The sequence below is a fragment of the Papio anubis genome, chromosome 2 (assembly GCF_008728515.1).
Source record: "Papio anubis isolate 15944 chromosome 2, Panubis1.0, whole genome shotgun sequence".
Classification (NCBI taxonomy): domain Eukaryota; kingdom Metazoa; phylum Chordata; class Mammalia; order Primates; family Cercopithecidae; genus Papio; species Papio anubis.
This window is the reverse complement of record NC_044977.1, coordinates 158,825,500-158,840,816: the sequence shown is the minus strand read 5'-3', so window position 1 is coordinate 158,840,816 and position 15,317 is coordinate 158,825,500. Positions and strand designations below refer to the sequence as shown.

The 15,317-nt window shown below is 41.5% G+C and overlaps 1 protein-coding gene and 1 long non-coding RNA gene across 9 annotated transcripts in view; one reads left to right on the top strand and one right to left on the bottom strand.

The window, feature by feature from the left end:
• NPHP3 (nephrocystin 3) overlaps positions 1-8,930 on the bottom strand; it is a 42,013-nt gene extending 33,083 nt beyond the window's left edge. For 2 of the 7 annotated variants that reach the window (XR_004182290.1, XM_021934860.2), the window contains exons 1-5: positions 8,417-8,929; positions 6,117-6,242; positions 5,409-5,559; positions 3,129-3,281; positions 1,431-1,564 (exon numbers count right to left, since the gene is read on the bottom strand). Coding sequence is in view for 6 of the 7 variants with exons in the window: in XM_021934860.2 (XP_021790552.2) it covers positions 1,431-1,564; positions 3,129-3,281; positions 5,409-5,559; positions 6,117-6,242; positions 8,417-8,809 (957 nt within the window). In the remaining variant the exon portion in view is untranslated. Of the gene's footprint in view, positions 1-1,430; positions 1,565-3,128; positions 3,282-5,408; positions 5,560-6,116; positions 6,243-8,416 lie in introns of all 7 variants that reach the window. The other 5 variants (XM_021934863.2, XM_021934862.2, XM_021934859.2 and 2 more) reach the window with 3 other exon arrangements.
• Positions 8,931-9,311: 381 nt separating this feature from the next.
• The window catches only part of LOC108584698, a 100,129-nt gene continuing 94,123 nt past the window's right edge, over positions 9,312-15,317 (top strand). For both annotated transcript variants that reach the window (XR_004182289.1, XR_002520549.2), the window contains exon 1: positions 9,312-9,699. This is a non-coding gene — a long non-coding RNA (uncharacterized LOC108584698). The remainder of the gene's footprint in view (positions 9,700-15,317) is intronic.

Sequence of the window (15,317 nt, the reverse complement as noted above, 5' to 3'; positions counted from 1 at the left end):
AAACATCCACTATGATACATCAGAACGCTAAAGCAGAGAGATGTAAGTTAAAAACACATAAATCTACAATTAACATAGTAAGTAACGATGACTATTATGATGAAAGAAATTAGTAATACCCTCAAAATGTCCTTGGGAATAACATATTCAATTACTGGATGGAAGCTTTGGGCTTTAAAATATTTTATCTTTTTACTAAAATTGAATAATATCACAAAGGAAAGCTAGATGAGTTTGGTAATCAACAACAGGGAAGATGTTAATATAGCAGGTATAGCATGTGACACACATTCTATAAAATTCCCTTGGAACACTGGTAGGCAAGCTTTTTATATAAAGGGTTAGATAGCAAATATTTCTGCAACAATAATAATCGCTTAACAACTTGGCTGTTTTAGCAGGGATCTTTGTGGTTTATTTGGCTTCCATCACAATTTACTCTGCCATTGAATTGGTGGTGTAGTGCCGCCATGGATGATATGTAAACAAATGAGTGCGGCAATGTTCCAATAAACTTGATAGACACTAAAATTTGTATTTCATATAATTTTCACGTCATAAAGCATTATTCTCCTTTTGATTTTTTCTACCACTTAAAATGTGAAAACCAATCATATCTCTAGGCCATTTAAAACAGGCAGCAGGTCAGATTTCACCAACAGGCTATAGTGATCCCTGCCTTAGAATAACTCCAACGGCTGCCTTGGAAAATTTAAACCATGGTAGGGAGGAAATTTTATTACCTGAGACAGACTCAAGGATAGAGCTGGCAGAGAGAGTAACTAAAGCAGACACAACCAACAAGAGTCTTAAACATTGTGGAGAATATGCAATGAAAATTTCACAAAAAAAGTCTAGGCAACACAATGAGACCCTTTCTCTATAAAAAAAAAAAAAAAAAAAAAAAAAAAAAAAAAAAAAATTAAATTAGCCATATTTGGTGGTGTGTGCCTGTAGTAGTCCTAGCTGTTACGGAGGACTAGGTGGGAGGACTGCTTGAGCTCATGAGTTTGAGGCTACAGTGAGCTATGACTGTGCCACTGCCCTCCAGCCCAGGCAACAGAGCAAGACACTGTCTCAAAACAACCAAACACACACACAAAAAAACTCCAGAAAGTTCCAACACCTTAGTCTGACATTTAAAACTAACTAAAACAAGTTAAAACCTTATTTTTCTGTCCTAGCTCCCATCCTAGGAAAGTTAATTCCAGAAAGTAAACATAAATAAATAAACCCGCAATTCACTACCTTTCTTTGCATATAATACGGAAAAATATTTTCTCTTAAGAAAAGCCCAAGACGCTGCCTATTCTTTAAGACATAAAATCTAGTAGGAAACTATTTGGTTTAGATACAGTAGTATCAGAAACAGAATATAATATTAACTTATATTTTAAATTGGTGGATACAGAATTTATAAATATCCTCACCTTAAGGAAAAGATCCATCTCAGGCTGGGTTTCATCTGTATAAATGAGGTAACATCTGACAGTGTTACTCCACAGAGAATGTGAAAACAGAGGAGTAACTTGTAATAAACTAGCTACAGCAATATCCCAATCATCTGAAAATAAAATTGCTCAAGTTCATGAAAAAATTACCAGAATACATTTGATCATTCTAAAAAAGTTTAAAAAACGTAACAGGTATCATAGAATGGAATCTCATCTTACATGTTAATACTGCCATAGCTTCTCGAGTAATATATTCAAAGGCAATTAGTTTTCTAAACACAAATTCTGTCCTAGGACTTGAAGGAATGAATGTCACCAGTGGTTTTCCCTGAGGCACCAGTGGTTCCAGTCAAGTGTCATGAAAAAATTTTACATGAGTTACTTGATTAGTTTGTTACTTGAAGTTAGCCTACATTACCAAGAGGATCTGTAGCTTTACTTTCTTATTATTCTTGAAATATATTGAGTTAAAAGAAAGCTCAAGAATGACATAAAATGAAAAGTAGCCTTATGTTAACTATATTTAGTGAGAATAAAAATTTAACATATATTTGGCTAGTTCAAGAGGCACAATTTTAAAAATGATTTTCATTTTGCTGATAGAGAAATAATTGTATGGTTTTAAGGAAAAAGAGTAGAGCTACTTATAACTTCTTAGGTCTGCACTGATATTGAAATTCTAAACAGATCTTAGAGCTATTCTGGACACTGTGTTAGGTCAAAATAATGAAAACATTCTTTTGGGTATGAATACAGTTGCCCCTTGGTATCAGTGGAGAGGACTGGTACCAGCACCTCCCCTCACATACCAAATCCACAGATGCTCAGGTCCCTTATATAAAATCATGTGGTATTTGCATATAAACTACGCACATCCTCCCATATACTTTAAATCAAGTTTGTCCAATCTGCGGCCCGTGGGCCTCATGTGGCCCAGGATGGCTTTGCAGCCCAGCACAACATTATAAGACTTTTTTGCAATTTTTTTTTTAGTTCATCAGCTATCATTAGTGTTAGTGTATTTTACTTGTGGTCAAAGACAATTCTTCTTCTTTCACTGTGGACCAGGGAAGCTAAAAGATTGGATACCCCTGCTTTAAATAATCTCTAGTTATTTACAATACCTAATGGAATGTAAATGCTATGTAAATAGTTGTTATACTGTAATGTTTCTTATTTCTATTTTTATTGTTATATTGTTACTTTCTTTGTTATTTTTCCAAATATTTTTGATCAGTGCTTGAGTGGATCTGTGGATATGGAGGGAAAACTGTAATATATTACCTAATAGAGCTTTTTGGTATTTTGCTCCATAACCTGCTCTAATCTTCAGCACTATCAAAGAAGCAGAGGGAAAGATTAAAACCTACTATTTTTCAGTTAATCTACATTAGATTTGCTGCTCAACTAAAACACTGGAGAATTCAGACCAGAACACAGTTACCAGAACCTGGCTGGCCAGGCTGGCAGGAGTACCATCTGATCCCCATCTAAATTATGTAACCTCATCCTTCCTTGTTAGTTACAGCCCCACTGTATGATGGTTTGTCAATGGAAAGCACTAGGAACACAAATTTCATGCTTTGCTAATGGTATTAATAGTTCTAGCACAAGATTATAAAACATGAACAATCACTACCACTAGGCAAGTAATTGACAAAGAGCATGCATTACCTCTGTTAACATTTGCAAAGGGTCCTTCCACATCTATAGAACTATGGGCAAACTCAGGGCCTCTGAAGGACTGCTGAAGCTGGATCATGCTTCCTATGGAAGGTTCACTTCCCAAGGCTCCGCCAGTCCAATATTCACATTGGGTTCCAGCAGCTGTTCAGCAAGAGATTTTTATCTTCTGAAAGTCAACTTACTGAATGTTCAAAACCTCATTACATATACTGAACAGGATTTCTAATTTTAAAAAATACTAAAATATTATAAATATTCAAACGATTTTGAAAATACTTTGCCATTGACTTTTGGCAAAGTTCAAAGATACTGATTAACATAATTCTGGTTATCATCTCAAATTCAAAGAGCGGATTAAAAAGAGAAAGATGAAAAGAAACAAGAAACAATAAAATAGAAATCATAATAAGAGGGAAGTTAAAAACATTTTACAAAAAAAAATTCTAAAAACCATTTCTAACTGTACAGCTTAGGCATCAACTAAAATCTGAAGGAAAAAAGCCTCAAAGGTAGACTGTTACTAACACACATGAATATAAAAATATTCATAATTTATTAGGACATAAACTCTTTACAGCAGGGAGTACATCCTTCTCAACCTCCTAGAGCAACAAAATTAATGTCTGAATCATTAAGAACTTATGAACTTGATGATTTTCTAACAAATTATATTTGCCAGAATGTCTACATCTCTGGCAAAACTGAGCTTACTATTTGTAGCTCTTTGAGTCTCAAGCGGGTGACATTCCCCCTCAAGTGTTCCTTCTTCCTGTTTAACACAAAATACAAAGAAAAAAGACCTAGAAAGGAATTTGTTTCTAATTTGCCGAGACAATTACAATAGTTTTGAAACACTGTACATTTGAATATGTCAATACTGAAATAATCACTAAGACTTGTGTTGGGGTATAAAAAAGCATTTTCTCAGCTACTCTTGGCCGTTAACAATCACTTTTTTGTTTGAGATGGAGTCTTGCTCTGTCGCCACGCTGGAGTGCAGTGGCGCGATCTTGGCTCACTTCAACCTCCATCTCCTGGGTTCAAGCGATTATCCTGCCTCAGCCTCCCGAGTAGATGGGACTACAGGCACACGCCACCACGCCCAGCTAATTTTTGTATTCAGTAAAGACAGGGTTTCACCATGTTGGCCAGGATGGTCTTGATCTCTTGACCTCGTGATCTGCCCGCCTCGGCCTCCTCAAGTACTGGGATTACAGGCATGAGCCACCGCACCCAGCCTTCATTTTTTTCCTTAAAAGTTAGCAATAAAGGCCGGGCGCAGTGGCTCACGCTACTTGGGAGGCTGAGGCAGGAGAATGGCATCTCAAAAAAAAAAAAAAAAAAGTTAGCAATAAAAATTCCAGGATGTTGGTCAGATTCCAATGATACTAAAATGAAAATTAAGAAGGAACTGTCAGTTACTATATTTTACTCCAAAATGCATCCATTTGTGAGAATATACTTACAGTTCATTATAAATGGGAGGGTGATTACATTTTTCCACTGCATTTTAAAATAGAATCTTTTTCTTTTTTCAGTATCAATCACACTTTATTAACATTTTCTTAGAATACGTAAATCCTTTCACTCTGTGATTTCAAGCTTTTCTTTATTTCCAGAAAAACATATTTTATGTAATTATAAAACAAATACTTTTTGAATAGTTCACAAAGCTATACTGGAAACCACTCAGTGAACTATAATGCAAGTATTCTAAATGATAGTTGCAAAGAATACATCATTATGTAAAGAAATAACACTGCAGAGACTACGAACTCCAATACCCATTCTCCTCTTCTTTCTTCAGTAACAGAACCCTACATTTGAGTTGGACTCTTGTCTGCCTGGCTGCTGATTACACTACCCAGTCTTCCCAGGTATAGTTCTGACTAATGGGATTTGAGAAGTCATCTTAGGTTGTGCTTTCTGGAAAAGGAATGTGTTCTCCCCTTCCTTCTTTCCCCTGGCTAAAATGCAGATGTGCTGGTGGGAGCTGGGATGGCTATCTTAGACCAGAGAATAAAAGTTATGGGTTAGGGTTGGCAGAGTGACAAAGTAGAAGGGACTTTAGTCCCCAAATTCATACACTTCGTGGAGAAGAGGTGTCTTAGCAGCTGACAGAAAGAACGCACGACTCTATTTGCAACAGTAGTTAAAGCGATACCCTAGTATAGATAAGTAAAAGAAATCTAGCAGAATCCAAAGTTGGCTCTACATGTCATTAGAGCTATGTTGAAAGCTCAAAATATAAATAGGATATACACTTACCAGTGACATCTGTACAGTTGTCATCTGAATCAGACTCCCCAGGATCAAATACTTGGATGCCCTGAGCCTGCAGCCTCTGAAGTTTGCTCTCCAACTCCCTCTTGGCCCTCAGTAAGTCCTGAATTTCATTTTCTTTGGTCTCTCTAAAAATCTTTAAAAAGAATAATTTTAATTTCGAAAGTTTTTTTATAATCAAAAAGTTGTGTCATCAACTTTAAGGGAAAAATATTTCATTCATAAAACCAATATTCATTTGGTCCTCGATGTCCCCTTTCGTAGGGTGAATGTCCCAGTACCTTTACCTTACTATTTTGCAACTGGAAGCCACTGGAATTCCAGCAGGATGCATGTCTGTGGTGTGGGTCTGTCATGTGCACTGCATGACGTTTAGGAAATCTGTTTCTCTTTCCCACTAAATACCAATAATACAACATCCCTAAACATTTCCACATGCTTTTCCCCATACAGAAACGCTTCTTTTCGAAATTATTATTAAAATGTTCACTTTCATACATTTTTCTTTGAAATGATCTCAAGTTTACCACATCTAACTCAAAAATGTGAAAGTGCCCTACGCTAATTCTTACAATTTTCATGAATCCTACAAAACTTACTTCTATTTATTCACCACATTATATATTATATACACTTTTAGAATATACTGTTTTATTCCATGTTGCTTTGGGGGTAAAAATGTAAGGAATTTACCTTGAATTGCCTTTTAACTTTATCTCTGTCATGTTCAAATGTTGCTGCTCTCTCCATTGCTTGGTATTTTGCTTCTAAAGCACTTTCTTTTTCTCGAAGTATCTTCTGGTATGTTTTTTGAAGTGCCTAGAATAATTTACCTCGTTATTTCCTAACAAAAATAGTCTTGCTCCTCAATTTTACATTCATATATATATATATATATATATGTTACATATCTTAGAATTTTAAGTCTACTTATTATTTTACCAATTATCAGGAACTTCATGTTGCCATTTTATTCAAAACATAATGGAAAAAAACCGCAAGCATGCTTGAACTACAACAAATAAAGACTTCAACATTAAGCTTTCAATGGAAATTAACTTTTTTTGAAACACTGCATCAGTTCTTAAACTTCCTTATGCCTTTTCCATCTTTGTGACAGTAAACATTACATTTTATAAGGCTTAACTTGAAGGATACTTAGTTCTAGGAGACTGTGTACCCCTTGGCACTATGTCTTATTCATCTCACCATCCCTTGAGCACTTCACAGTGCCTGGTACGCTGCAGGTCTCCAGTAAATGTCTGACTCAATGAATGAAATATAGAAGAGTTTTTTCATGCCTCGATATGTGAGAAAGGAACCAGTATGTTTCACAGGAAATCAGGACTTGTGACAGGAGTGACTGTGACACTTGCCAACCCTTATTGCACTCCGCCCTGTTTGGTCTGGCCTTTTCTACCCCCACCGTGCAGTTGTTTCCAACGTACAATGTCTGTTGGGCAGTGGCTTGGACACATTAAATCAGATACTCGAAATGCGCGAGTCCATTTTATACATGCAAGTGCATTGAGGCTGACCAGTAGGAAAACTGATAAGACAACAGATAAATTGCTATACGGACTTCTTCCCAGACAACCACATTAATTACACAACTGCTAATGAGGGAGTTTAAAAATAAAAACAACAACAAAACCTGACTAGAAGAACGTCTAGTCTTGAAGACAGGAGGCTTTTTTTCTTTTAGAAAAATCAGTCTGAGGTATTTATTTCACCCCTGCTGTAACGACTCCAGGAACTCTTAGGCTGCCTAGAAGTCTCTCCCACAGTGAAGAATAAACAAACGACACAACAACGATCAGAGGGGCCCCAAACTGATGGCAAAAAGTCTTAGAGATTTGCTCACAGAAAAGCAACCTCTTGCTTTATATGCTTTTTGTTGTTGTTGTTGTTGTTGTTGTTTTGTTTTTGAGACGGAGCCTCGCTCTGTTGCCCAGGTTGGAATGCAATGGTGCAATCTCAGCTAGGTGCAATCTCGGCTCACTGCAACCTCTGCCTCCTGACTTCACGCCATTCTCCTGCCTCAGCCTCCTGAGTAGCTGGGATTACAGGCGCCTGCCACCATGCGCAGCTAATTTTTGTATTTTTAGTAGAGACGGAGTTTCATCATGTTGGCCAGGCTGATCTCGAACTCCTGACCTCAGGTCATCCGCCCGCCTAGGCCTCGCAAACTGTTGGGATTACAGGCGTGAGCCACCACGCCCGGCTGCTTTATATACTATTTTAGTGAATTATAATGGACCTGCTACATGGAGGGCATGCAATAATTGATTTTAGAGTAAATTAATCAAATGGACTAAGGAAATTTGACTACATCTAGAAAAGGTTTTCAATCATAGCAGTTAAGATGGTGAGAATCAGGAGGCTTCCAGAAAATTTCATGTCAAGACCATTACAATGCAGGAGCCATGAAACTTCACAAAGAAACCGACACATGAGCCCCACTTTGGAGCCCCAGGTAAAATTTTTATAGGGAGGGGGAGGAGGGTAAAACTCCTAGGAAGAGTTTGTTGAGTTGCTTCAACAGATGTCACCAGCCTTCTGAGGGGGTGAGCGCGGGGGCCGGAGTGGAGCTGGAGATTGGCATTCGCCTCCTCAGGACACTTTACGGCTAATTTCTTCTAGGTGTCTTAACAAATAAACCAGAAATAAAAAAGCGGGGGCCAGGCGCGGTGGCTCACTCCTGTGATCCCAGAACTTTAGGAGGACAAGGCGTGAGGATCGTTGAGCCAGGAATTCCAGGCTGCAGTGAGCCGCGATCGTGCCACCGCAGCGAGACCCTGTCTCCAAAAAAAGAGACAGAAAAAGGGGAGGGAATTAAGGAATCATTTCAGACTCGAAGAGAATATGGCCTCTCAAATTAAAATGGGCAGTTTCCGCCGAACTTTCAAAGCCGCTTGGTTTGGAGAGGGAGGAGGACAGCCGTGCTTCCCAGGGGTCTCCCGGCGGCGCGGCGCGGCCCGGCCCGGCGTTACCTGCAGTTCGGCCCGCAGCCGCTTGTTCTCTGTGTCCAGCTTGGCCTCGCGGCGGCCCATGGACAACAACTCCTGGTTCTTGCTGACGCGGAAGATCTCGTACTCCTTCTTGAGCCGCTCGTACTCGGCCGCCGCGTACTCCAGCTCGGGCACCGACGAGCCGGTGGACTTGAAGCTGGCCCCCAGCAGCCCGCCCGCGCCTGCCCCGCGGGGAAGCGACCCCGGCCCGGCCCCCGCCGCCGCCCCCGCGCCTCGGCGGAACGAGTTGCGTAGCAGGCGGGCCTTGGGCTTCACCTCCACCGGGATCTCGCAAGCCTCGCCGCCGCCCGCCCCGTACGTGTCCTCGATCACCTCCCCGCCCGCGGGGCTCACGAGCGACGAGGCGGTCCCCATGGTGTCCGCGGCGGCCACTAGCTAGTGGGTACCGGCGGGACTGGGCAGCTGAACGGAACGGGACGGGGCGGGGCGGCGGGATGGAGCGAGGCTGGAGAGCAGGACGGGGCTGGGCAGCCGAACGGGGCGGGGCCCGAGAGCAGGACTGGGCGAGGCAGCGGAACGGGGCGAGGCGGGAGAACAGGATGGGGCGGGGCAACTAGAGGGGCGGGGCAGCAGTACACGGCAGGGCAGCAGAACGGGACGGGGCGGGGGAGCAGGATGGGGCGGGGCAACCGGAGGGGCGGGGGAGCAGGATGGGGCGGGGAAACCGGAGGGGCGGGGCAGCGGGACGGGGCGGGGCAGCGGGACGGGGCGGCAGGACGGGGCGGGGCGGCAGGACGGGGCGGGGCGGCAGGACGGGGCGGGGCGGCAGGACGGGGCGGGGCGGGGGGGGGGGGGGGGGGGGCGGGGTATGTGGGCGGGGCAGGGCGAGGCGGGCTGGCAAGAAGGGCGGGGCTCGCAGGAAGGATGGGTAGAGTGGCGACTGTGCAGGACCAGCAGCGGACTGGATGTTGTTGGAGTGGTGCTCCGACGCGGGCTTCTCTCCGTTGTCTCCGCCCCGCTCGAGGCTCCCTGGCGGGCGTGCCTTACAGGGAACACAGGACTGGGTCCCAGCTGCTCCACCAATCTGCAGCTATTTCTTTCGCTGCCGCCGTGCCTTACCGGAAACTCCTTTCTGGAAGCAGTTGGGAAATCTGAAAAATTTATGGAGTGCCTGCTATGTGCTTCCCGCGATGTCTCTCTCTTAGTTTGCATGTAGATAGAATGACCAGCAAGGAATAATGCCAGCCAAGAAAGAGCTTTTAGATTTTACGGTCTGAAACCACCAGGGACAATCCTTAGACAAGGTAAGTTTTTTAACTCATTGCAACATGAGACATTGGAGACCGCACACCAATCTCTTCTTCATTCCCTCCATCAAAGTGGCTAGTCATCTTTTCTCTTACCCTTTAGATTTTCTTCAAGAAGAAGTCATACGGCAGACCTTTGCATTCTTCAGAATCCAGAGTATACATACTAATTTCTTCAGGTGGTGTCTTGAGATAAAGGGAAACATTTCCACCATCACAGTACCTTAAGAACTTTCTACCTTTTCACATCCGTTATGATCTCTAACTTCTAATTTTTGAATTCTCCATGTGGATCAGGGGTTTAAGGATCATCCACTAGGTTTCTGACTAAACACTTTGAACATTTTTGCATCTTAGTACCTCCTTTGGAATGGGCCTCGGCTGAACACTTCTATAACTATGCTTGAGTAATAAGATAAAATAGCCAGCTATCACCCATTCTCTCCAACAAATAACCAAACTCACTATGCGAACTTCCTACAGCTTGGAGAATACATTCAGATTCTAGTTTGGAACTGAGTGCTCTGAAACAATGTATCTCTCCTTTCCCCCACGTCATTTCTGTCCAGTGACATGCCTCTAATCCACATTTCTCCACCCTACTTGCGTACTGATCTTGGATTACTATTGGTCAATGCCAAAGTGACCAAATTTCTTATTCCTAAAAAAATGACATTATTTCTTCCTGGCTAACACGGTGAAATCCGTCTCTACTAAAAATACAAAAAATTAGCCAGGCGTGGTGGCAGGCGCCTGTAGTCCCAGCTACTCGGGAGGCTGAGGCAGCAGAATGGAGTGAGCCTGAAAGGCGGAGCTTGCAGTGAGCGGAGATTGCGCCACTGCACTCCAGCCTGGGCGACAGAGCGAGACTCCGTCTTAAAAAAAAAAAAAAAAAAAAAAAGACATTTCTAACCTCATAATCTGTTTTTCTTCTTCATGCTGAATTTAACCCACATACTTCAGTCTGCAGTTTGGAAGAATAACTTTTAATACAGAAATATAGTGAGAATAAAATATTTGGCAGGTGGCTTATAACTTACTAAAGACGGCCACATTTTTTTTAATAGTCCTCTCATAGAAAAGACAGCTAAGACAGCTACATAATTTGTGGGACCCAGTGCAAAATGAATGTGTAATGCCCCTCATTCAAAAATTATAAATATTTTCAAGATGGCAACAGCAGAGCATTAAGCCAAGTATGGGGCGCTTTTGAGTTTTGGGCCCTGCGTGACTGCACATGAGGTTGCATGGCCATGAAGCAAGCCTGTATATGACTCCTCACTTTGAAACTGAGTGAACTCTGACCACTTGGACCAGTGGAATGTGGCAGAAATGACACTGTGCCAGTTTCCAAGGCCAGGTCTTGAGAGAATGGCAACTTCCACTTCTTGTGTCTTGGAACACTCGCGAGTGTTGAGCCACCATGTAGAGACTTACTAACCTGAGACTGCCTAACTTAAGAGGTCATACGTAGGCATTCCAGGTAACAGCCTCAGCTGGGCCCACCTTTCCAGCCAGAGTACCAAGGCATGTAAAATGAAGCCATCTTGGACTCTTCAGACCAGTGCATTCACTATTTAGAAATTAAGTGACTTCAGTAGACACTACAGGGAGGAAAATCACCCAACCAACCTCTGCCCACATTTCTGGCCCACAAAATCATGAGATATAATAAAATTACTCTTGGTTTGAGCCATTACAACTTGGTAATTCGTCTTTTCACCTGGAATAAGAAAAATGTCTCTGTATTTGATCAGGCAGCCTGTAAACTGATAAAAAATGCTACTGCCTTTTTTTTTTTTTTTTTTTGAGACAGAGTCTCACTCTGTCACCCCAGATGGAGTGCAGTGGCGCGATCTCAGCTCACTGCAACCTCTGCTTCCCAGGTTCAACCGATTCTTCTGCCTCAGCCTCCAGAGTAGCTGAGATTACACGCATGCAGCACCACACCTGGCTAATTTTTTTTGTAGTTTTAGTAGAGATGGGGTTTCACCATCTTGGCCAGGCTGGTCTTAAACTCCTCACCTCGTGATCCACCAGCCTCGGCCTCCCAAAGTGCTGGGATTACAGGCCTGAGCCACCGTGCCCAGCCTGCCATTTAAAAAAAAAAAAAAAAAAGGGGATTTGTAGAATAAATATCATTTGGGTAGGGTAGTGTGTATTTGGTCCTCAGACTACGAATCTCGCAGTCACTTGGGACATTTGGTAAAAATTTGGGGAGCTTGATGATTTTGCATGTTTAGTTCATTCCCGGGTGATGCTTATGTCCTTTAAGATCTCAGAACACTGAAACTGCATAAAAACTGTGGCTAGGGATGATTTAATTCCTCGCTACTCAAAGCATGGTCCTCAGGCAGTAGCATCAACATCACCCTGAAGCTTGTTAATCAGATTCTCACATGCTATCACTGACCTCCTGAATCACAATTTGCAGATTGAAAAGATCTCCCAGGTGATCTGAATATAGATGAAAATTTGAGAAGCACTACTGTAGAAAAATGGTTCTTAACCTTGGTTGCCATTACCATCACCTGCAGGACTTAAAAAAAAAATAAAGACTGCTGCCTGGGCCTCACCCTAGACCAATTAGATCAGAATTTCCAGGAGTTGAGGTCTGAACAGCATCAATTTTTAAAAGCTCCCCAGGTGATTTTAATCAGTAGTCAAGGTTAAAAACCAATGGTTTCACCTCTGCCATCTCATTATTGCCAACACGTGTGAGATCCTCTTTGTTAACCTTCTCAGTATCTGTTTACATGTATCCAGATTACTCTGTGAGCTTTCTTCACAGTTCATCATAGTGAAGGCACAGGTAATTTTGACCACATTGGTATTATTGTGCTTCAACTTTAGAGATAGACGTGGCATTACAAATGGTCATAATGTCCTGATAAAATTTATCACTTTGGAATAAATGACCTGTATAATTGGAAATGCTGCATTGAGTAACAGTCTTTGAAGAAAAAGGAACTCTGCAAAAGGAAGGGATTCTAGCTCTCACTAAAATTGCCAGCCTTCTCCCAGGCTGTTTGGTCCTGCTCAGTTCTACGAAGTGAACTCTGACTTCTAAAGTCTCCTACTACAAAGTCTGTAAGTATGACCCTAATTTTTTAACAATAGGGGAAAACTGTGATTGAGCAGCTGTAATTTAACATTTCTACCATTAGGGGGCAGTGTAACTCAGGAAAAAAATAATTTGGCTGTATATTAAAAAGGATCATCTTGTTAAGATGACAATCTGGGTGCTGTCTTCATTAGCAATCATTTACACTGCCTTACTTGGTTCCCATCACAAGTAATAACATGACTCTGAAAATTATTATGAAACAGACAAGAGCAGGATCAGCAAGTCTTTTCTATAAAGGACCAAATAGTAAATATGTCTTTAGTCTCTGGCACATTACTCAATTCTGCCATTATAGCACAAAAGCAGCCCCACACCATACACAAACAAGTGGCGTGTGTGCATTCCAGTAAAACTTTATTTGCAAAAACTGGTGACTGGTTGAATGTAGCTCACAGGCTTGCTGACCCCTGAACTGGAGGAGTGGTTCTCAAACCTGGGTAATTACCTAGGAAGTTTGTTAAAAATCAAGAATCTAGAACTAGAAATACCATTTGACCCAGCCATCCCATTACTGGGTATATACCCAAAGGATTATAAATCACGCTGCTATAAAGACACCTGCACACATGTGTTTATTGAGGCATTATTCGCAATAGCAAAGACTTGCAACCAACCCAAATGTCCATCAATGATAGACTGGATTAAGAAAATGTGGCACATATACACCATGGAATACTATGCAGCCATAAAAACGGATGAGTTCATGTCTTTTGTAGGGACGTGGGTGAAGCTGGAAGCCATCATTCTCAGCAAACTATCGCAAGGACAAAAAACCAAACACCGCATGTTCTCACTCATAGGTGGAAATTGAACAATGAGAACACTTGGACACAGGAAGGGGAACATCACACACCGGGGCCTGTCGTGGGGTGGGGGCAGGGGGGAGGGATAGCATTAGGAGATATACTTAATTTTGTAAATGACGAATTAATGGGTGCAGCACACCAGCATGGCACATGTATACATATGTAACAAACCTGCATGTTATGCACATGTACTCTAGAACTTAAAGTTAAAAAAAAAAAAGTCTTAAAAAAAAATTTAGAGTCATGGACCCCACATCAAGTCCACTGAATCAAAATGTTTTTAAGTACAGCTCACATATCTGAATTTTTAAAAGTTATCTTTTGATTTAGAAGCAAATACTAATTTAGGAACCATTAGGATAAAATAAAGTTAACTTTACCTTTTAGGAAACCATACAGTCCACCTTGTTACAATGTTTTTAGTATCCAAATAACTATCCATGGTACAAAAGATATAACTGTGAAGTTTAGGCTTAGATAATCTCTATAACTACTCTGAAAGTACATCAGTGAAAGGCTCATTCTTCTGTAAATGTTTGTATTAAGGCCCTAGTCTTCAGATTATTTTGGCCACAGAACAACCCAGCCTGTCTTAACAGACAGAGGGGCATACTGAATTAACCTGAACAGGAAAGGAGAAGAGATTGATGAAAACAGTAAAGGAGAAGGAAAAGAGATAAGAGAAATGGTGGAGTGCTGTGTAGTATCTCCTTAAAAATGTCCCAAATGTTCCATAAGTTTACAAATTCTGAAAAACTTGCTGTGACCTGTTAATTTTTTTCATGAATTGGTGAAGAAGAGGAGTTTAGTGCCAAGGTGGGTGCAAGGGTGAAACAAAGACAGCACATCCACATGGACTGTACAGGGAAATGGGGTAAGAATATTTTAAATATGGGGTATCCATTCTTTTATGAAGTATGTGTTCTAACGATAGGGTTTCCCTGGGCTGTTTCCCCTTGGGCTAATCAAATGTATGGATATTTAGAAGGCCATGCTTTAAGAAGCACTGCAATGGGTTTTGTTAAGAATACCATAGCCAATATGTTTACCTGTGGTCCTGTATAAAGCATACTGCACATTTGGGATATTTGTTTAACAAATAAAGGGGTTCTGTTTCTCCATAGCAGCCTCTAGAATGAAAGAAGCCATTTATTTCTTACTTGCTGAGAAATGTCCTTTTGTTTCTCAAATTCAAGGCTATTCTCCCACCTCTCTCCGCCTCTGCCTCATGTTCATCTGTGAAGTTGAATATAACCTTAAATTCATCTATGGAGCCACCCATCCCAAACCTAGTAACCAGTGTCCACTTCAGGTTGTCATTAGTGACTATCATTTTTTTCTTACATTCAATGCCCACATGCCAGGAGGAAGATGAGGCGCCATATGCAATTAGTTCCTATGAAGGAGAGATGAAGGCTTCACTACTGTATACATTTGAGATGTGCCTTTTCTGACATAAGTCAGCCACGGAGAAGACAGTCAGCTGACATTTGTAGTTGCAAGGGGAAAAAAATCTCTTCACAAGTAATGTATGAATAAAAATGACTGATTTTAACTTTAAAAGCTTTAAACAGCCTGGTGTGCTGGCTCATGACTGTAATCCCAGGATTTTGGCAGGCCAAGGCAGATGGATCGCTTGAGTCCAGGAGTTTGAGACCAGCCTGGGGAACATGGTGAAACCC